The sequence below is a fragment of the Gopherus evgoodei genome, chromosome 13 (genome assembly GCF_007399415.2).
Source record: "Gopherus evgoodei ecotype Sinaloan lineage chromosome 13, rGopEvg1_v1.p, whole genome shotgun sequence".
NCBI classification, from domain to species: domain Eukaryota; kingdom Metazoa; phylum Chordata; order Testudines; family Testudinidae; genus Gopherus; species Gopherus evgoodei.
Genome location: NC_044334.1, coordinates 29,746,878 through 29,769,377, shown reverse-complemented (window position 1 = coordinate 29,769,377; position 22,500 = coordinate 29,746,878). Strand labels below are relative to the sequence as shown.

Sequence of the window (22,500 nt, the reverse complement as noted above, 5' to 3'; positions counted from 1 at the left end):
TGTGGGAAACCCCTGCAGAGCTGCATTGTTGGATGGCGGGAGGCTGAACGCGTGGCAGGGTGAAAGGTCGTAAGCAGTGGCAGAAGCTGAAGGAATATTCTGGCGCTAGGCCAGATTTTGCCACCCTTTGCTCAGCAATGCCTTGCTTTGTGAGTAGCCCCACTGACTGCAGTTCAACTGATCTGCAGAATAAAGGGCCACTCAGCAGGAGCGAGAATGGCAGAAAGGGCCTAGATGATGGGAGACTGTGCCTGAGTCTTGTGAGCAAAAACCACCCAGACCCAGAGAGGGCTACCCGGACTCTTGAGCACTGTCTAACTAAGGTACTTCTGTGGCCTGTCACAGGGTTCACTTACTGCTAGGGTGCCTCCTCCTGGCTGCTCTGGGATTAGCTCTATCCAGCTATAACACCCCCTTTTCCTCTTGTTGCAGGCCATGCTGCCTCTCTCTCCCACTCTCTGCAGCTCTGGGTGCTCTCCCTTCCCTCTGGCCAGGTCCCTGTGTGTTTTCCTCCTTCCGGTGTATCAAAATCTGTCTGTATAAAATGGCTCAGGCAGTCTTGTGCACTGCCCAGATGATGCCTCTTCCCCAGTGGTTGATAGGGGAACCTGGGCCTGCCCTCTACTCCTTGTGCCAATCCAGGAACCCTGTCAGCAGCAGCCAAGATTGGCACCATCTTAAACCTTGCTGCCTTTTCCTACATCCTCTCCCCTGGGTTTCCTTCCTCCCCTCTCTAATGTCCAGAGAATGGCCGCAGGCTCCTTCTCTGCAGTCCTTTCTGCTGCCAGCTTCCTGGCTTTCCCCAGCCCCCCTGGTTCCATCGTTAGGCTACCTCGTTCTCCTTAGCTGTGGCCTCTCTGCTTAACCGGTCCATTCTCAACCTCATTAACCCCTTCTAGGTTAGTGTGGGGCTGAACTGGAGCACCTTACAATATGTGATGTATTTGTCCTCCTAGACCTCCTGTGAGATAGGACAGAGCTATTGTCCCATTTTACAGATGGAAACTGAGGCACAGAGAGGTTAAGTGATTTGTCCAAGATCATACAGAAAATCTGTGGCAGAGAAGGAAATTGAACCTGGATCTCCTGAATGCCGGAGTGCCCTAACCGGGTCCATAGTCCCTCTTCACCCCATACTCCATGAACAGAAATCAGTGGGGCTGTTTACAGTGCAAGCTATGAATAAGGTGGCATAATTGAGCTCAGTGACTGCAGTCAGAGCTCTCTGGGCACACCTGTGTCTTTGCATCCATGTGGGGGGGGTAGGGGGGTTGCTAGTGTATTTGAGTATTTGCTTTTCTGTGGATTGTTTCCTTTCTGCCTTTATTTGCTCAGGTCTGACATGTGCTGGCCATTCCTTGTGGGGGCTCCAGGTCTGAAATAACTAGGGCTGCAGCAGGGCAGGACTGAGGTGTATCAGCCAAGCTGTTTGGAGTCTTTGGGCTGGAATTGCAGAGAGACAGTAAATGTCACAATTGAGCTGCCTTAAAAAGAGCTGGATGTGAGTCCCAGGACTGGATTAGCTGGGGCGTCCCTGGCGCAGGATTGGTGGACACTGACAGCACCAGCTGGACTCTGGGGAATGGAACGCCAAGGGGTGCCCCAGGTTAGGAGTGAGCGACACTGACAGAGAGGTGGGAGGCAAACCTGCCCTGAGCCTGCCTTCCGCATGCTGGGCTCTGCTTGCATTTCTGCAGCAGGTCAGCCAAGACCCTTTCAAACCCTCATTCCTGCTCCCTTGATGCGTAGCCCACAAAGCTCAGGTGACTTTATTTACATGCCCTGCCAAGAGCTGGAAATGCAGCTTAAGATCTGAAGTCAAAGAATATCTGTCACTAGATAATGGCCTCCTGCTGCTGGATAAATGTCTCGGGTGTCTCCCTGGGTTCCATTGACATCAGTTCTATTGTAAAGTGCTGACTGTTCAAATAGTGAAACACACACAAATAAATCTGTTAGGCTTTAAGGTGCCACCGGAGTCCTCATTTTTGCAAACACACACAGCAATTTCCAGAGTGTCTCTGGCCAAGGGTCTGTCTTGGGGTCCTGTCTGTGACAGTGGCCAGCACCATGTGCTTCAGAGCTGGACAGTGCTGTGCAAGAAGCTCCAGAATGCCCAGAGGGGATGTTCCTGTCTCGCCTGCTGGCTGACTTGTGCTCTCCGATGTGGAATACAGAGTTTTCTCCACAATGGTCTGTTCATTGACGTTGTCACCCGTTTGGTGTCACAAGCTAAGCAGGGGTGGGCTGGGTCAGTACTCGGACAATGAGGTGCAGTCAGCGTGCAGCTGGTTCAGTAAGTGATGCTATCCCTGTCTGAGGCTATGTTTAGCGTGCGGACCGGCCTTGTGAGTAATTACCCGGAGCCCACACTGAGTCTCATACTGTTCCCGGACCCAAACTAGTGAGATTAGAACTAGCTTACGTATGTCAACTCAGGCTGCAATGACACCCAGTGATTGAAGTCTAAAGCTACCCAGAGACACAGCTGAAACTGTGTCTTTTGGAAATCCTTGTTCAAAATCTGATACTTTTAATAAAACAGCTGCCGCTTTTCACCCCAGAGGTGACTGCAGCTCAGTGGTGGGTGAAGTGATTCCTGTAAGGTCCTTTCCTACCCTGCAGAGGCCTCATTGCTGTTTGAATGGAAGGGGCAAAGGGTGTTGGTTCTTAGGGCTTCTAGGGCAGAAGGAATGTTGCTGGCTTACCAAATAATGCTGTAGTATAGGAAAACTTTACAGCAAGTTTAGAAATGGCTTCAAGGTTTATCCTATGGCAGTTTATCCTGTGGCAGTTCTCATCTTAACCTTGCCATCCTCTAGGCCCATCTGCTTACTCATGAGGTGACTCCTTCAGATCTAACCCACGTGGGTTATAGGCTGGGACCCAGTGTGTGATATGGGCTCACTTTGTCTGATGGGCATTGGTGCAGTTCACTTTGGCATTATTCTGATTGGCTAGGAGAATAGATTTGTTTTGTGCTTCTGGCCAATCAGAGAATAACTAACAGTAAGATTGATGGTCTCTGATCAGCTGGAAGTTTTTGCTTTTGATATTGGTGAAAAACAAGGAGCCACCGGCTGATCTGCTGATGTGATTGGCTGGCAGAGAAGCTGCATCACTGCAGCATGTTGGTGATTTTTGTATTTTATCTCATTCCCTTTCCATGATCTGAAGCGATTCTGTTTATGGAACTAACTAGAGGAATGCGAAACATGCTGCTTACATCAATATTACTGTCCGAGACACAGATGTGGTTTTGTATCCTGGCTTATCATACCCCGGAGCTACATTTGTATATTTTACTACCTGAATCTTACAGCTACAGCTGGGATGTAATGGCCTCTTTCCATTTGCCATCCTGCCAAAATGCTTTGCTCTCCCAGTGTCTTCCTGGGAAGTTCTAATCACGGGCAGCATCTCTTATGTGGGTCTGTCTGCCTTCTGCGAGGCAGGTGGATGTGTCGGGTCTCTGGGCAATGGCCCCTGGTCAGAGACTACAAGAGGTCACCATGGGGTCCAGATTCCACTGAGAATGGGGAAATGGGGAAAGCAATGTCAGAATGCGTCAGAGGGCTGGACTTCCTGGTTTATCTCATTAGTGCCAGATTCCCCACTCACACGCTCTGCTTTGAATATTTAGGCCCTGAGTCTCCTCTTACTTGGTGTAAATCAGGAACACTTCTAGTGAAGTCCATAGGGTTACACTGGTGGCAGACAGCTGTTCCAAATTGGGATTTAACCGGGATTTTAGCATCCATCCTGATATTGACTAGGCCTGGCTGTACTGAGCTGATGAGATCCACTCAGAATGCAGCCCACACTGGTGTGGCAGCAAGTGGTTCTTCATAGCACACACGTCCTAAGATGTTACCAGGGCATCCAATCCAAAAGTGACCAGAGTTGTTGGCTATTTTGACAGCGTAACAAAGAGCTGACCTCATACACATGGCCAGGGAGTTTCATAGATTCACAGATTGTAGGGCTGGAAGGAACCTCGAGAGGTCATTGAGTCCAGTCCCCTGCCCTCGTGGCAGGACCAAATACTGCCTAGACCATCCCTGATAGACATTTATCTAACCTACTCTTAAATATCTCCAGAGATGGAGATTCCACAACTTCCCTAGGCAATCTATTCCAGTGTTTAACTACCCTGACAGTTAGGAACTTTTTCCTAATGTCCAACCTAAACCTCCCTTGCTGCAGTTTAAGCCCATTGCTTCTTGTTCTATCCTTAGAGGCTAAGGTGAACAAGTTTTCTCCCTCCTCCTTATAACACCCTTTTAGACACCTGAAAACTGCTATCATGTCCCCTCTCAGTCTTCTCTTTTCCAAACTAAACAAACCCAATTCTTTCAGCCTTCCTTCATAGGTCATGTTCTCAAGACCTTTAATCATTCTTGTTGCTCTTCTCTGGACCCTACCCAATTTCTCCACATCTTTCTTGAAATGCAGTGCCCAGAACTGGACACAATACTCCAGCTGAGGCCTGACCAGCACAGAGTAGAGCGGAAGAATGACTTCTCGTGTCTTGCTCATTACACACCTGTTAATGGATCCCAGAATCACGTTTGCTTTTTTTGCAAAAGCATCACGCTGTTGGCTCATATTTAGCTTGTGGTCCACTATAACCCCTAGATCCCTTTCTGCCATACTCCTTCCTGGACAGTCTCTTCCCATTCTGTATGTGTGAAACTGATTGATTGTTCCTTCCTAAGTGGAGTACTTTGCATTTGTCTTTATTAAAAGACATCCTGTTTACCTCAGACCATTTCTCCAGTTTGTCCAGATCATTTTGAATTCTGACCCTATTCTCCAAAGCAGTTGCAATCCCTCCCAGTTTGGTGGTATGTGCAAACTTGATAAGCGTACTTTCTATGCCAATATCTAAGTCGTTGATGAAGATATTGAACAGAGTCGGTCCCAAAACAAACCCCTGCAGAACCCCACTTGTTATACCTTTCCAGCAGGATTTTAAAGCATTTACGTGATTATTAATAGCCTCATGTCAATGAGAGCGAGATGGTCCTAGCTGTACTTCTCAAAGGCAGCAGTGCTCCTTCCTCAGATGTTCACGTCACAGGCTTTCCTGAAGACTGAACCCTGATCTACACTGGGGGCGGGGGCGGTCGACCTAAGAGATGCCGGCTTCAGCTACATAAATAGCATAGCTGCAGTCAGCGTCTCTTAGATCGACTTACCTAGCCGTGAGGATGGTGGTGAGTCAACCGCTGCTGCTCCCCCGTTGACTCCGCTTCCACCTCTCCCACACTGGAGTTCCGGAGTCGATGGGGAGCATGTTCAGGGTTCAATTTATCCGTGTCTGGACGAGACACGATAAATCGATCCCCGATGGATCAATCCCTACCCGCCGATCTGGTGGGTGGTGAAGACCTGCCCTGAACATCCCAGTGAGAGCTGGAGAGAGCCACGGGCTCCGTGCTTTGTGGGGAATGCTGGACCCTCTACTCAAAAGAAAGGCCTTGTTAGTTGAGGCCACCAGCACAGCAGCTTGTTTTCTTCCTCAGTACTAGAGAGAGGCCAAACCAGAGGTGAAAAGGGGCTGCAGAAGGGCTGGCTGGGCAATGGGCCGAGTACTTTTATAGCAATGAATAAAACTTGCAGGCAAACAAAGGAGTTGTTACCTCTGTAACTAGAACAGATTTTGTAGAGCAAGGCAGCAGGGCAGAGCCCAGCATGGAACTCATTTGGGAGAACTGTGACATTTACTAACATCACACTTGCTGGAGGGCGCTCTGCCTGTCTTCACAGAAGGAGGTTACCTTGTTTCCCTTTCCATTGCCAAGAGGGAAATCAGTTTAGCCCACTTGCAAAGCACGTCCTGGTCCCTCCTTGAGCCCAATGCAGGAGGGAGAAGGAAACACAGTAGCTACATGCCAGTGCAAACAAACAGCAGCAACTAGCAATTTCACTCCACCAGCGACTGACCCTTCTGGGGGCTGCTTCCTAACCTGGCTTTGATCCCAGCTGTACTTGTGGTGTTTGTTTCTGACTTTAAATGTCGGAGGTCTCCACCCCAAAACTAGATTTGATCAGCTGACATGGCCTGGTTAGGAAGGTTTATAGCAGTGGTCTCCAACCTTTTCATCTGGCGTCACTGTCAAAATGCCACAGAAATTTGGTGGCATTTCGGCGGATGCTCGACCACCGGCCAGGACGGGGGTTCATTTAGATGGCACCCGCGGGCACTGCACTGGGGACCCCTACAGAATCGCTGCTGGAGCTGACAGAATTCTTCTGCACAATGGCATTGAAGTCACTGAGACTAATTGATCGAGACGACTTCAGTGTCTATGCAGCCGATGACTCATTAGCTCAGGCCCTCCTGGCAGCCATAGCACTGTCTGAGGCAGTCTGTGCCTTAACTCCCAGGACTGGCCATGCTCTGGATCTTGCCTCCTTCAGGCTGGAGTTTGGAGGTGAAGAGTTGTGGGTAAATCATGCCCGTGTCCCGGACAGGCCATTATCTCCTGGGTTTGAGGGCAGGGGTGTATCTGTGCTGCGGGGATGCAGGACCCTCAGAGGCCATTGGAACACACTGGGTGTCAGAGGACAGACTGTGGCGCACAGTTAAGGTCTACAGCTGTGCTGTCACCATAGCATCACGGGGATTCTGGCCTGGCCTCCTCCCCGGGGCAAGGCTCTTTCTGACTGTGCTAGCGTCCCCCAGCAGCATTCTTCTTAGACTCAAGGGACTGTCACTTCATTCTGTGTTTGTACAGCACCTAGCACAATGGGGCCCTGCTCCGTGACCGGACTCCTGGGTGATATTTAGGGCCATCCTTATCCATACACAAAGTACACAGCTGAGTAGGGCACAGGAAACTTGGGGCACAGCTGTGTGCTGCTCCTGCTCTTCCCCAGTGCCCCGCCTCTGCTCACCCCACCCTACCTCTTCCCACCCTGCCCCAGCCCTGCCCCCACTCCCCTGAGGACTCCAGAAGGTCAGGCCTGCACTCACCAGTAACTAGAATTGCCCAGCCCCAGCTTGCTCCACTCCCCTGGCTCCCAGCCGTGCTGCCAGCGAGTGCTGGGGGGCAGTTCCCCCCTCTCCCCAAGCCTGGGAGCCAGGGGAGCAGAGCAGAAAGTGGCCAGCCCCCCTCCCCCACAGAGGCCTGGGGCCAGCTCCCCTCCCCCCCCGTGGAGGACTGGGGCAGGGCACCACACAGCCCCCCATGGAGGCCTGGAGCCAGCCCCACCCTGCTCCCTCCCCGCAGAGGCCTGGGGCCCCACACAGTCCCCCCACGTGGATGGGGGGCTGTGTAGGGCACAAAGATAGCTAGGGGCGGCCCTGGTGCTACGATAATGCAAATAAATAACCAGAAGTTTGCTAAGCCTGCCCTCTGTCTGTTCAGCTACAAACCACGCCTCAGTTGATCACCTTGTACCATTTATCACCAAACACTGCTGAGAAGCATCCCCCAGGCCCCTGCCCTGATATGGACGGGGTCAGGTTTGCTTAATCACCTTCAAAAGTCACCAGCCTAATGCCCGGGGTGGTGTAAACTAAAGACTCAGCAAAGAGTCCTGTGGCACCTTATAGACTAACAGACGAATTGGAGCATGAGCTTTCGTGGGTGAATACCCACTTCGTCTTTGCTGCTTTTACGGATCCAGACTAACCCGGCTACCCCTCTGATACGTGAACTAAAGACTCCATCTCAAATCTCCTTAGTGGTTGCTGCTGCGGCTCTCAGATCTGGACAGTGAAATCTTTCTTTACACCCAACTGATTCCCCAAACAGAAGCACCTGGGGAAACTGGATCCACCCCGCCCCCCCTTCAGCCCTATTTTTATTAAAAAAGGGAAGGAATGCAGCATCCTTCAGTGGCTAGGACATGGGACAGGAGTTGGGAGCCTTTTTCCATGCTTTGCCACAACCCTGCTGAGTGACCTTTTCATAGATTCAGAGAGTTTAAGGTCAAAGGAACTATTTAGTTTGATCTCCTGTATACCATTACCCTAATAACGAGCCCAGTAACTTGTGTTTGGCTCATACGTATCTTCCAGAAAGGCATCCAGTCTGGATCTGAAGACATCAAGAGGTGGAGAATCCACCACTTCCCTTGGGAGTTTATTCTAGCGGTTACTCACCTTCACTATTAAACATGTGTACCTTATTTCTAATCTAAATTTCTCTGGTTTCAGCTGCCAGCTCTTGGTTCTTGTTCTGCCTTGTTCTGCTAGACTAAAGAGCCCTTAGTACCTGGTATTCCCCCCTCCCCCATGAAGGTACTGATACACTGTGGTCAAGTCACCTCTCAATCTTCTTTTTGATAAACTAAACAGATTCAGCTCTTGTTCCTCAGTTTTCCCATCAATAAAATGGGGATAATGATATTGACCCTCCGTACTGCATTGCTTTGAGATCGACAGATAGGAAGTGCTTAAGAGTTATTTTGATCAGGTTTGTCCATCATCTAGGACATTGACTTCAACACAGTGACCTTGATGTTCCCCCCAGGAGCCTCCCTTGGCTCCTGTTTCTTTCCCATGGCTCTGGGTGCCTTGGCACAGTCCCATTTGTAACTGTTTCCTTCTTCTCTGTAATTTACCATGGCATTCAATTTCCTGTAACTGTCTTAAAGACCAAATTTAATTGCAGCACGGTAATTACAGGTGAAGATCTCCAAATGTATTATTAAAAAACATGCATCCCCCTGAGCCAGAGACAGCTGATAATTTCCATATTACGCTTTGCTGAGCAGCTCTGGAATGGCTATTTCTGTGCATGTCACATGTGTGATGACAGCAGAGCTGGAACCTGAGACCTCTAAAGCAGATAATGAGCTTTTCCCGCATGGGAAGGCCAGTGCCACTTGGCAAGTACCTGCTATTGTGAGACCGTCCTTTTATCACAACCTTGCAGCGTCAAGAGGATGGTTGGCAGGCCCGCTCTCTGTGTAAAATTAATTAGAAAGCCGTCAGTGCGGGCAGTTTTCAAAACGATGCACAGATGATAAAGACTTTGATTTGGAGAAAGACTTCGAGTCTGTGGCTGGGTACAAAACGTCAAAGCCTTGGAGATGCAGCATCCACCCACGTCTGCTGCCTGCCCTGCGGATGGCTCCCCTGGTTTGGCGGATGTGACTAATGGAGCAGGCGACAGAAGGCTGTTATGCTCTGTCTCTGGGGTCAAGCCAGGGTGGAGTGACTGACTGTAAAGAGCGTGGGACATGGCATGTTGTGGAGCTCTCTCGAACTTGCGGTTCAGGTGTCTTCTTCGCTTAGGGGCAGAGGACCTTTCAGTGACCCCGTCTGTGCATCTGGCTTCTTCAGTCCTGTGCTCTCTGCTGTTCTGCTGCCCTGTGTCTCAGGGGTGTGTGCCTGGCAGCCGTCCCAGCGCTGGCATTAGGATCATGGTCTCCATCTTGCAGGGAAGGGCGGGTGTGAGATGAGCGAGCACTCCAGTTAGACTCTGGATTCACCACCCATGGAGTCACTGAGGTGCTTGCAGCCAAGCTGCACAAAGTGCTAGCCAGGAGATTGGAGGGACCAGGCCTGCACTAGGGGAGTGGAGGGGGGTGGTGATGGATGTGTGGAGTGGATTCGTCTTTTCCAGCCAGGAATATGGGATAATTCGGGGACAAATCCTGCCCCCTCCTGTGTAGGGCCTGGGGGGGTAGACACAGAGCATTGGGTACAGTTTCATTGTCCAGGGGAGGGGGAACAGGATCCAGCGAGTCTGCCTCCCATGAACACCAAGGAACCCAGCTTCCCAAGGGCTCCCTTCACACAGCCATGAGCGGGTGGGGGGGGACAGGTGGAGTGTGTGTGGGGGGGAATCATAGGTGCTGACTCCATGGGTTCTCCAGGGCTGGAGCACCCAGGGGGGAAAAATTGTGGGAGAAGCAGGGGCAAGAAGAGGTGGGGCGGGGGATTGGGAGAAGGGATGGAGTAAGGGCAGGGCCTGAAGCAGAGTGGGCATCCAGAACCCTGGGGAAATCCCAGTGTCGGCCCCTCTGGAAGGGGTAGATCGACCAGCCGTAACCCCCATCCCCACCTGAAGGTACCACGGAGGCTAATCCAGCCCTGGGGCTGGAGAAGCAACTGCAGAGCATCTCTGCTGCCCCGCTGTGGCCTGGAAGGATTTCATCCTCCCGGCTCTCCAAGAGCTTTTGGTGTTAGAATAAGTAGAAGCCACGCCAGGGCATCCTGGATGTCTGGAGCAGGCCATGGATCTAGTTCCATTACAAGCAGACGGGCAGCTACGCCTTGTGGCAGTGCTGCAAAAATCATAGAATCATAGAATATCAGGGTTGGAAGGGACCTCAGGAGGTATCTAGTCCAACCCCCTGCTCAAAGCAGGACCAATTCCTAACTAAATCATCCCAGCCAGGGCTTTGTCAAGCTGGGCCTTAAAAACCTTTAAGGAAGGAGATTCCACCCCCTCTCTAGGGAATCCATTCCAGTGCTTCACCACCCTCCTAGTGAAATAGTGTTTCCTAATATCCAACCTAGGCCTCCCCCACTGCAAGTTGAGACCATTACTCCTTGTTCTGTCATCTGCCACCACTGAGAACAGTCTAGGTCCATCCTCTTTAGAACCCCCTTTCAGGTAGTTGAAAGCAGCTATCAAATCCCACCTCATTCTTCTCTTCTGCAGACTAAATAACCCCAGTTCCCTCAGCCTCTCCTCATAAGTCATGTGCTCCAGCCCCCTAATCATTTTTGTTGCCCTCCGCTGGACTCTTTCCAATTTTTCCACATCCTTCTTGTAGTGTGGGGCCCAAAACTGGCCCATTGCTGACATCTCTCTGTTCCACAGTGGGTGGCTGCATTCGCGGGCTGGGTGTGGCTGTTCCCATGGCTGGTGTGGGCAGGAATCCTTGGGCCAGACCCGCTCAATTTGTTCAGATACTTGAGCAGACTAACCAAGGGTGACCCCTGCTCTGATCCTGCATTGCAGATGGCAGTGGAAGACCAAAGCCCTGCACCAAGGGCTCTCTACCGAAAACCCAAGGGCTTTGTGTTCCCAGGGTGCTGGGATGAATGCAGGGGCGACAGGAAGGGAATTAACGTACATCTCGGTACGTGGGTCAGCGGCTGAGTGGCAGCTGGTTTCACACGGATGCTGAGGGCTGGAGGGAGGTGCCTTTGGCTTTGACCAATCAGACGTGCGACAGGTCTGGACTGGGGTCACTTCCACCTGTGTCTGGCCTCTCAGCCCGGCAGCTACTCCGGCTCAGACTCACTTCAGCCAGATGCTGCTCTCAGTTACAGCGTTGTCTATCCAGAGTAAAACCAGTATGAGCTCAGACCCTGGGCCAGATCCTGGCACTCAGCTTTGCTGTTCAGGGAGTGCAATGGGGTGTAACCCACAGCAGGAGAGTCTCCCAGCATGTCCATCTGCACACCAACTCCCCGGCAGCCCCTTGTGTAGGACACACACTGAGGCTCTGGTGAGCTCGGCTGGTTGATGACCCATGGACTTAACTCAGAACAGCAACCTTCTCCAGTGGCCTTTAGCTCCTGTCGACATTTGGATCATTGCATGCAGGGCTCTCTCTGGTGAAATGCCCCCTGCCCCTCTAGATGGGCATTACCTCTGTACCAGGAGGAGGGGTCACCCCAGGGCTGCCTCCATCTCCTGTTTGCTCCTTTGCCAGACCAGGCAATAAGCAGACTCCTTGGTGCGATTCAGTACTTGGACCTGCTCCCCCTGAAACACTCAATGGACTTCCAGGGGGCAGGATCGGACCCTTTAAGAGGCGCCGTTCTCAATAAATTCAGAAATAGATAGGAGTGGGGACAGTGGGCACGCAGAAACCTCTCCCAGTTAGGAACCCAGCTCAGTGTCCCAAGTGAGCATCTCTGGCACCGCCAAGGGCAGGGGGCTGATGTCATTTTGCAAATGAAAAAGCCCTGTGTTTAAGGGCCTGATTCTCCATTGCGTTACACTGATGTCATGCTGGGGTAACTCCAGTAACTTCTATTTACACCTCTGTAATTCAGAACCAGGATCCTGTAACTTGGCCACAACAGTTCTCTGCAGCCTGGCTCAGACAGGTCATGACATAAGAACATAAGAATGGCTGTACCGGATCAGACCAAAGGTCCATCTAGCCCAATATCTGTCTACTGATAGTGACCAATGCCAGGTGCCCCAGAGGGAGTGAAGCTAACAGGCAGTGATCAAGTGATCTCTCTCCTGCCATCCGTCTTCATCCTCTGACGAACAGAGGCTAGGGACACCATTCTTTACCCAACCCATCCCATGTCGAGATTTTTAATGTATTAAGTAGAAAACATGCCATGTGGCCTAGCTTTCTGCTCCCTTTGCCGTGCTAGCTGCTCATTCACTGCCAGTCTCCTGCACCGCTTGTTGTGCTGAGGAATTGTGTCCCTGGGCTCTACCACTCCCCTTCTTGGGTCAGGCTCTGCCACGGCTAGTCATCCTGCTGTGTTCTAACCACCCCACGGACACTGTCAGCCCCCCATTTAAACATAGGGATACTGAGCTCTCAGGCCAGGTGCACACCACAGACCTGTACTGCGATAGCTACGTCGGTCAGGGATGTGACGAATCCACAGCCCAAACGATGTAGTTATCCCCTGTGTAGACAGCGCTGTGTCGATGGGAGAGCTACTCCTGGCGACGTAGCTACCGCACGGAGGTGCATTAACTACGCTGACGGAGACGCTCTCCCGTTAGCATAGTCATGTCTTCACTAAAGTGCTACCTCAGCACCGCTGCACCAGTGCTGCTGTAGCGCTGTATGGGAAGACAAGCCCTAAGAGTGAAATGCACGACACTCTCTCCCTCCTCCACCACTGTCCCAGAAGTAGACCCATGGCTGCGGCGGAAGAAGCATTAAGGCCTCTGTTGTTCTCTCTGCAGAGTGGATCGCCTTCCCTTCACTGCTCAGCGTCCCAGCCTGAATGTCCTTTTATTGCGCTGTTAATGGGCAAAGAGCTATTGAACTGTGGCCTAGAAATATCCCTTTGTAACCTTCTCCACCGTACTTTTGGGTAGCTTCCCAGAGTCGTACTGCAGGTCATGAATTAGAAAGAATACGGAGGCAGAGAAATGCCGACTGCAGGACAAACTCCACCTGCTCAAAGCTGCTGCTCTTGCTTGCAAGCATTTTTCAAGGGAACTTTTATTGCTACCTAACAAAACTGCATGTGGCTGTATCTCATTAGGGATCCTTACCTATGCCGAATAGTACTTCATGCCATGGATAACCCAAAGGGCTGCTTACAGATACCAGTCAGCAATCAAAGATAGCAGCACGGGGCCCTCAGAGCAGACAGGGTTAAATCCAGCTTTAACTGTCACCAGGACCAGACGGTATCACCCAAGAGTTCTGAAGGAACTCAAATGTGAAAATGCAGAACTACTAACTCTAGTCAGTAACCTATTATTTAAATCAGCTTCTGTACCAGATGACAGGAGGATAACTAGTGTGACACCAATTTTTTAAAAGGGCTCCAGAGGTGAGTGGCAATTACAGGCCTGTAAACTGACTTCAGTACCAAGCAAACTGGTTGAAACTATAATAAAGAACCATATTGTCAGACACATAGATGAACGTAATTTGTTGGGGAAGAGTCAACATGGTTTCTGTAAAGGGAAATCACGCCTCACCAATCTACTGGAATTCTTTGAGGGGGTCAAAAAACATGTGGACAAGGGGGATCCAGTGAATATACTGTACTTAGATTTTCAGAAAGCCTTTGACAAGATCCCTCACCAAAGGCTCTTATGCAAAGTAAGCGGCAATGGGATAAGAGGGAAGGTCTTATGGATTGGTAACTGGTTAAAAGATAGGAAACAAAGGGTAGGTATAAATGGTCAGTTTTCAGAATGGAGAGAGGTAAGCAGTGGTGTCCCCCAGGGATCTGTACTGGGCCCAGTCCTATTCAATATATTCATAAATGATATGGAAAAGGGGGTAAATAGTGAGGTGGCAACATTTGCAGATGATACAAAATTACTAAAGATAGTTAAGACCCAGGCAGACTGCGAATTGCTACAAAATGTTCTCTCAAAACTGGGTGACTGGGCAACAAATTGGCAGTTAAAATTTAATGTTGATAAATGCAAAGTAATGCACATTGGAAAGCATAATCCCAACTATACATATAAAATGATGGGCTGTGAATTAGCTGTTACCACTCAAGAAAGAAATCTTGAAATCATTGTGTATAGTTCTCTGAAAACATCCACTCAGTGTGCAGCGGCAGTCAAAAAAGTGAACAGAATGCTGGGAATAATTAAAAAGGGGATAGAAAATAGGACAGAAAATATCATGTTGCCTCTATATAAATCCATGGTACGCCCACATCTTGAATACTGTGTGCAGATGTGGTTGCCCCATCTCAAAAAAGATGTATTGGAATTGGAAAAGGTTCAGAAAAGGGCAACAAAAATGATTAGGGGTATGGAACAGCTTCCATATGAGGAGAGATTAATAAAACCGGGACTTTTCAGCTTGGAAAAGAGACGGCTAAGGGGAGATATGATTGAGGTCTATAAAATCATGACTGGTGTAGAGAAACTAGATAAGGAAGTGTTCTTTACTACTTCTCATAACACAAGAACTGAATAGGCAGCAGGTTTAAAACAAACAAAAGGAAGTATTTCTTCACACAACTCACAATCAACCTGTGGAACTCCTTGCCAGAGGATGTTGTGAAGACCAAGACCATAACAGGGTTCAAAAAAGAGCTAGATATGTTCATGGAGGATAGGTCCATCAATGGCTATTAGCCAGGATGGGCAGGAATGGTTTCCCTAGTCTCTTTTGCTAGAAGCTGAGAATGGGGATGATTCCCTGTTCTGTTCATTCCCTCTGGGGCACCTGGCACTGGCCACTGTCGGAAAACAGGATACTGGGGTAGATGGACCTTTGGTCTGACCCAGTAGGACCATTCTTGTGTTCTTATGTTAGCTGTGGTGAGGTTAGGGTTTGTGTCTTGAACACCAATCCTCAAATCTTACACACGTGCTAAACTCTGCACACAGTGAGTAGTCCAACTGAAGTCAGTGGGACTATGCGTGTGTGAAAAAAGGCATATGTGTGTTCATTTTTGCAGAATCCAGTCTCTAGTTACTAATCCTTTGTTAACAGAAATATGAATTGATGAACAGCACAGAGATAAATAAAAAGCAAATCATGCTTTACAAACGTGAGGAGATCAATTGTTTTTGGCCAAGGACAGTTTATAGCAGAGTATCTAATCGCTATATGTGTAGGATGGATGGGGCCTTTACTGTGTACCTCTAGAATCTGTCTAGGGGCTTTATCCTGCCACCCTTCACCATTGTATCTGGCTACCTTCCATGTAAAATCAACAGTAGCCCAGTCCCTAGTGCACCCATGGAGTTCATAAGACACATGAACAGGCGGGGTATGCACACGTGTGCACACACGCACATCCGTGCTCTCTCTCACACACACTCTAGCAACTGTGTGTAATGTGTCTTTAACATGTGAGGGCTCTTTCCTTCATTGCACGTTTCGTCACATAACTCTCAAGTAAACCTTCAACTTTCCAGTATTTCCATGGTTCTTCTTCCTCTGGGGCTTTTTAAGGGGCTCTGTCAATCTGGTTTAGACCCAAAATTTGCTTATATTGTAAACAAATGGGTTGGAAAAATCTAACTAATGGAAATGGTTCTTTATTAAAAATCTCTTATGGAATCAGAGTTCCAATGGGAAACCCAGGCCTAGCAGCATGGTGCTAGAACACGAGAACAAGAAAGTATCAGAGGGGTAACCGTGTTAGTCTGGATCTGTCTTGATTCATATAAGCAAAGTGCAAAAAGCTGAGTGAAGTGCATGTAAAATCCAAGTAGATGAAGCACAAAAAACAAATGAACCCCATTAGTGATGACAAGTATATTAGACGTCTAAAGTTCTCTCCCTTTTAATCATCTGAATTGTTGTTAGTTTCACACTTGTGGGTTTTTCAGAATGATTTTCATCTTGATAGTGTCCCTTTTTCCTCTTTTGTGCTGTGGTAGCTTAATGGTATCTCTCACTGCCAACTAGATATCTCGTCACTCTCAAAGATGAATTAAAGGTTGTTGCAAGTGCTAGCATGACCCTGAGTCCCCCTACCAATTTTGGGACACTTACAATAACATTTCCCTGTTTTTAGATCACTTTTCTCTCCTGTGCAGCTGTGTGAGACCCCACAATAATGGGGAATTGACTCACTGCAGTCCGGCAGGGTGCACGCAGGCAGGTTTCACTTCCAGCATGGGAGTAGTCCCAAGGCTAGTAGTGAAACTGACTAGGCACAATGTACTGTGCTGTCAAATGCACATGTAAACACACTGAAAAGAGAGAGCTGTGTGTTCCCTGCTTGTTCATTTGTGGTGGTCTTAGCTGTTACTTCTGACAGTAGCTAAAGCATTTTCAGAGAAAAGTGTGTTTTCTTTTCATTGGTGGTGTCCCTCTGCCAGAGTGGGTGTGATGGAGTAGGGGCAGTCTGCATGGGGGATGGGAGAGCCGGGGATGTCTTAGGTGAGGGACAGGATCTTTAAGCCTGTAACCTGAGCCAGGTAGGGGGGAGGGGGTTAGCACCTTGGCCTGGGAAGCTGGAAAAAGGAATCGGCCTGCTGGAGGAGGGGCAGTTCAGTTTCAGTTTTGGGCTGGATGAGGGGAATTCAGGGGATCCTATGCTGGACCCAAGCACCCTGAAACTTCAGAAGGACTCGATTGAGGGGTCCTGACTGAACCTGCAAGCTCTGCTGTAACCTGCATTCCTGTTGTCCAATAAACCTTCTGTTTTACTGGCTGGCTGAGAGTCACTGTGGGTCCCAGGAAGAGGGGTGCAGGACCGGACCCCCCCACACACACACTCCGTGACAGTGGGGCATCTGGATTTGGAAATAATCCCATAGTCTGCACAGGACTAAGACTCCAGCACATTCTTGTAAAGGAAACAAAGCTAGCTCGCCCATTGCAGCCTCGGGGGAGTTGTAGGGATATATTGGCCTTTCCTTGGCTCGGTCTGTGTGACTCTGATGCTGGATGCAGCATTGCTGTAGCTATGCTGGGCCCGGATAGACAAGGTGGGTGAAGTAATATCCTTTATTGGACCTGCTTCTCTTGATGTTACCTCACCCACCTTGTGTCTCTGATGCTGGTGAAAGTGTCAAACTGATAGTCCTGGAGGCTTCTGTTAACCCGCAGCCATGCTGCCTTCCCTCACTGGGGCCACACTCCTCACCTCGGAGATTCAGTTGCCGTGGCTTGTTCTATCCTTGGTCTCTTGGCAAGACTGCTAGCAAAGGGGCAACTGTGGTGCTGATTTTAATGTGAACACCTCTCCACTGGGAACTGGAAGAGACCAGGCAACTTATTTCCCATCAGCCTCTGGCCTGTCATTACATGGGAATCACTTCTGGGAACCACTAGCTTGGGCTTTCTTTGAACATACTGGATCGGAAAGTCTCAGTATCCCATGATGGATCCCCTGAGCCATCCAGTGCCCCTGTTCCTTTCATTCATATGTTGCTTACTCTGATAAATTGGACTGTTAGCCAGGTCTAGAATAATTGGCCATAATTCATCGTTTACCCTGCATGGGGCTAATGCAGTAAGAAGCTAATTATACCAGGAAGAGGGCTGCTGGTAGCATTTGCATGCAATCTTAGCAGCGTACGTTCCAGTGAGTATTCTGTACCATCCCTTGTGGGATAGGGCAGGGAGACTGCAAAGACAGGGAGACCTTGATTAGTGGTTGAATCGCTCTGACCCCTTTGAGCTGTTCACGTGTGCGCAAGGGAACTGCTACGGAGATCTGTGCATGCCTCAAGATCTGTGGTACTCTCCAGCGCGTCTCTCGGGGGTCAAACTGGGGCATCTTGCTAAGAGACCAGCCCTGACACTCAAAACGAATGTCATGGCAGGCCGCCAACACAGCCCCTTTCAGACACTTTGGCGCTGGCTATTCAGGAGAGTTTACAGTGATGTGGCTGCACCGCCGAACACTCTCTAGTGTAGCTGTTCTCAGCCAATGGGGGAGAGTTCTCTCGTCGGCTGAATTACTCCATTCCCCTCGAGTGGAATGTTCCCGCCAACCTAGCGCTGTCCACACTGGTGCTTAAATCGGCACAAGTTACGTCACTTAGGGGAGTGGCTAATTCACACCCCTGAGCGACACAATTTATGTCAAATTAGGCTGCAGTGTAGCCGTAGCCTAAGAGGTTGTGCAGACCGCTCCATGTAGGAGACTAAGTAGCTGCTTGCCTGTCAGCATAACCTGTCCTCTCTCTACGCTGGGGGAGGGAAGAACTGTTAACGCTTTCACACCACACTGTGTCTAATTAGCACCCAGGGGACTGTAGTTCTGGCTGGACTCTGCTTCAGCTAAGATGGAGGAAGAGGGCTGTCCTTCTTCCTTATTAGTCAGTGAGAAATCCGGTGCCTGTCTCTTCCATTGGCTTGTCTTTCTTTTTACATTGTGTGAGCGTTTCATCCTCATTCCCAAGGGATGTTCATCCCCATTACAAAACCTGTGCACCGTTTGAACAGAAGGCAGCAGGGGCGAGCCCAGGACTGGAATAGCAGGGGGGCTGTGACTGAGGTGCATTTACAGAACCGGGGGGACATGACCAAGAATGTTGTGGGAGCTGCAGTTCAGACTCAATCCTTGTATTGGCAGAGCCAGGGCTGGCTCCAGGCACCAGCGCAGGAAGCAGGTGCTGCGGCGGCCAATGAAAAGGGGCGGCACATCCTTCACTGCTTGGGGTGGCAAAAAGCTGGAGCCGGCCTGGGGCAGAGCAGCGGGGCTGCAGAACTGGAATGACAATGACAATGCAGAACAGCCTCTCCTGCAGGACATGGCACCACTTGTGAGAGCAAAGGGGTTTTGGAACCCTAGGAATTTACTGAGTATTGAAAGCTAAGGGATGTGATCCTGGTTTGGATAATCAAGGTTACACTGTTTCTAGCACGTCACATTTTTACAATGCTGTGTAAATACTGACTAGGGGTGCCAGGGGAAATGTCCTGGGGAGTGGGGAGGCAGCAGGTCAGAGTTGAGGGGGCAGTGGCAGAGCAGCGGAGGTGGAGGGGCATCCCGTAACTGAAATGACAAGGGAGCTGCATGTGAAAACTGAGCTGCGTCAGCAGAGCTGAATACGTGTGAAACTTGCAGTGCAGTTGGCACTACCTAGTGGTAAAACTCCCTGACTTCCCCCAACCCAAGGAGGCCTGAAGTCTCTTAGCGCTCGGTGTATCTGTGTTTGGACACTCAGCACGATAAGCCATGACTACAGATCCCAAGCCAGTCCCTCACACCATGGCTGTGTGACCTGTACTGTACTCCTAGCTGGGCAAAGTTTCTGGACAAATAGGTTATCTGCCAAAAAATGCAGCTTTGGGTGACATGAATTCGCTGAATCGTTTTGGCTACAGAGCAGGTGGGATGGTGATGCCCCCTTATAACTTAGAATCACAGAAATGTCAGGCTGGAAGGGACCTTGAGAAGTCAGCAAGCACAGCCCCCTTCCTGAGGCCAGACCAGGTCAACCTAGACCATCCCTGACAGGAGTTTGTCCTACCTGTCCTCAAAAACCTCCAATGACAGGGATTCCACACTCTCCTTTGGATGAATGAAACCTATTCCAGAGCTTAAGGAATGAGGCTGAGGGAACTGGGATTGTTTAGTCTGCAGAAGAGAAGAATGAGGGGGGATTTGATAGCTGATTTCAACTACCTGAAGGGGGTTCCAAAGAGGATGGCGCTCGGCTGTTCTCAGTGATGGCAGATGAAAGAACAAGGAGCAATGGTCTCAAGTTGCAATGGGGGAGGTCTAGGTTGGATATTAGGAAATGCAGCCCAGAATGATATTAGTTGTTTTTGCAACTGCATCACATTGTTGACTCATATTCAATTTGTGATCCACTCTAACCCCCCAGATCCTTTTCAGCAGTACTGCCGCCTAGCCAGTTATTCCCCATTTCATTGTCGTCCATTTGATTTTTCCTTGCTAAGTGAAGCACTTTGCACTTGTCTGTATTGAATTTCCTCTTGTTGATTTCAGACCAATTCTCCTATTTGTCAATGTCAATTGAATTCAAATCCTGTTCTCCAAAGTGCTGGCAACCCCTCCTAGTCTGCTATCATCTCCAAAGGTTATAAGCGTGCTCTCTACTCCATTATCCAAGTCAAACAACAATATTGACCCCTGTGCAACCCTACTAGATAGGCCCTGCCCCTTTGACAGGGAACCACTGATAACCACTCTTTGAGTAGGGTCTTTTTCAACCATATGTGCCCCCACCTGATAATAAGGCCATCTAGCTCTAAGCTCCCTTTAGCTGCGTGGTCAGGGCACTCCTCTGGGATGTGGGAAACCCAAGTGTGAATCCCCGTTCAGGAGCAGGATTTGAATCTTCTCCTCTGCCAGGGGCGTGCCCTCCCCACCAGGCTATTAGCAGTTCTGGGGTGGGGTGCCCTCAGGGCTCCTGCTGAATTCTTCCATTTTCTATAAATTATGAAATATTCACTGGTGCAGAGACTTGATCTCGATGCTCCCACCTCCCCGGTGAGGGGCCAAACCCCCAAGCTGCAGAGTCATTGTCTCCCCATTTTATTCTCTGGCCCAGTGACTGTTGAAGTATTTTATACTAAGTGGGACAGGAGAGAGTGAGAGAGGCCCAGCTGCAGGCTAATGGCTCAGGCAGTCCCCAGGGATGGGGGACACCTGGGTTCAAATCCCAGTCCTGCAGATGCTACAGCCAGGATTGTCTCAAGTGAGGATGCCAGCCAGTAGGCTAAAAGGGGAACCCCACCTTTGGCCATTTCATAAATCTAGTCCTTGGAAAATGCTGTATTTCCGGTTGAACAACATGCTTTGTTTGACCCCAAACAGACTGTTTTGATCTGCAGAAATTTTTCAAATTCAGTTTGACCCAAACCAAATGTTTTATTTTAATTTTTTGGAGCTGCCAGCAAACCGAGACGTCCCCCAGCTCTGTTCCCAGCCCTGACTGCATGGAGAGGGCAAGGCCAGGGGGCTGCAGCTCTGAAGGGGAAGGCTGGAGTGCTGCTCCTGGTGAAGGGCTCCCTGAGATGTGAGCAGAGCAGAGTTCCAGAATGAAAAGCCCTTGATCCTGGCTCCTGTGACAGAGACCCTGAGCTGCCGTGGGCAGTGCTGTGTGCTAGCAGCTGGGGCCTGTCCCCGAGGGAGCCTGACCGGTGTGTTCCTTGCTTCCCCCAGGCTTGCCGCGACTTCCTGGAGTTAGCCGAGAGCCACAGTCGGAAATGGCAGCGGGCACTACAGTATGAGCGGGAGCAGAGGATCCGCCTGGAGGAGACCATTGAGCAGTTAGCCAAACAGCACAACAGCTTGGAACGGGCCTGCCGGGGAGCTCCCGGCCTGTCCTCGAGCTCCACAGCAGTCAGCAGCACTTCCAAGGGTGAGCGGCCTCCTTCCCTAGGGCCCAGAGGGCTAGGATGCCAACAGCCTGGGTCCTGCCAGCCCAAGAGCTCTGCTGCTGTGATGTCACAATGGCAGCGGGGAGCAGCCGCCAGAGCCCAGCAGTATGGGGTGGGGGGAGGGCGATGGGGCAGGAGGGATGGGGGGCTGCCCTCTCACTCGTTCCCAGTCAGCTGCTGGTAGGGCACCAGCAGAGTCGGGAAGGATGGACAGGGCAGTCCATCACGTCCAGGGATTTTTTCTCAGGTAAAAGCCTGTTGAGGGGTAACGGGACAGGCCTGTCCTGTGAAGAGGCAGTACTCCAGCTGCCTCCCTGCGAGCTCGTCTCCCCAGGGGAATCCCGTTCTTCCCACAGTTGCCTCTACTGGCCAGACGAATCCCAAGGTGATGCTACAATCTGGTGTTAGGAAGTTTGCATCTCCACATCCCAGTGATGCACAGTTGCGTTTGTCCCCAGCACATTGGGCCCCACGGGTTTGAGCATGAGAGCACTGGAGCCCTTTGCCCACATCCAGTGGCTGGTGTCTCATTTGCTGGTCGCAATCGTTGCTGGAGAATAAAACCGAATTGCAGTTGATGCTGATGCCAGATCGTCGTCCCCAAACACCCTTCTGGCTGCACCAGCAGGGTTTGGTTTTATTGTAACCCACAAACGGAGCCTTGGCAGGTCAACAGCAGCTTGTTCCTTGGCTGTGTATAATGCCGGGCCAGGGCAGTTCCCTTGTACCACATAAGGGTTAGGGGAATGGATCCATGCACATAAACACGTAACAGTCAGCGCCACCCATCCCCAGAGCCCTCCAGCCTATAGGAGCCTCTCACTGTGACGCTCCATGGCTGTGGGGCTCTCCCCACAGGGCAGTGTCATCATCACAACATGGATTTGTGATGCAATGTAACAGATAAATGGCCTGGCCTCCTGCCAGCGAGGACCATGGGGCATGAGTGTGAGTATATCAGCTTCTCTAGGGCCTTCGGCCCAAGTGGCTCAAAGCATTTGACATCTCTGGGAATGGTTTATTGTTCCCATTTGTGCGGGGGTGGGATGGCGGAGGTAGCTGAAGCAGAGGCAA

At 50.3% G+C, this 22,500-nt stretch overlaps 1 protein-coding gene across 2 annotated transcripts in view; it reads left to right on the top strand.

Moving 5' to 3' along the window:
• The window catches only part of OSBP2 (oxysterol binding protein 2), a 392,283-nt gene that overhangs the window by 310,829 nt on the left and 58,954 nt on the right, over positions 1-22,500 (top strand). For both annotated transcript variants that reach the window (XM_030583569.1, XM_030583570.1), the window contains one exon: positions 21,209-21,407. In XM_030583569.1, coding sequence (XP_030439429.1) covers positions 21,209-21,407 — 199 coding nt within the window. The remainder of the gene's footprint in view (positions 1-21,208; positions 21,408-22,500) is intronic.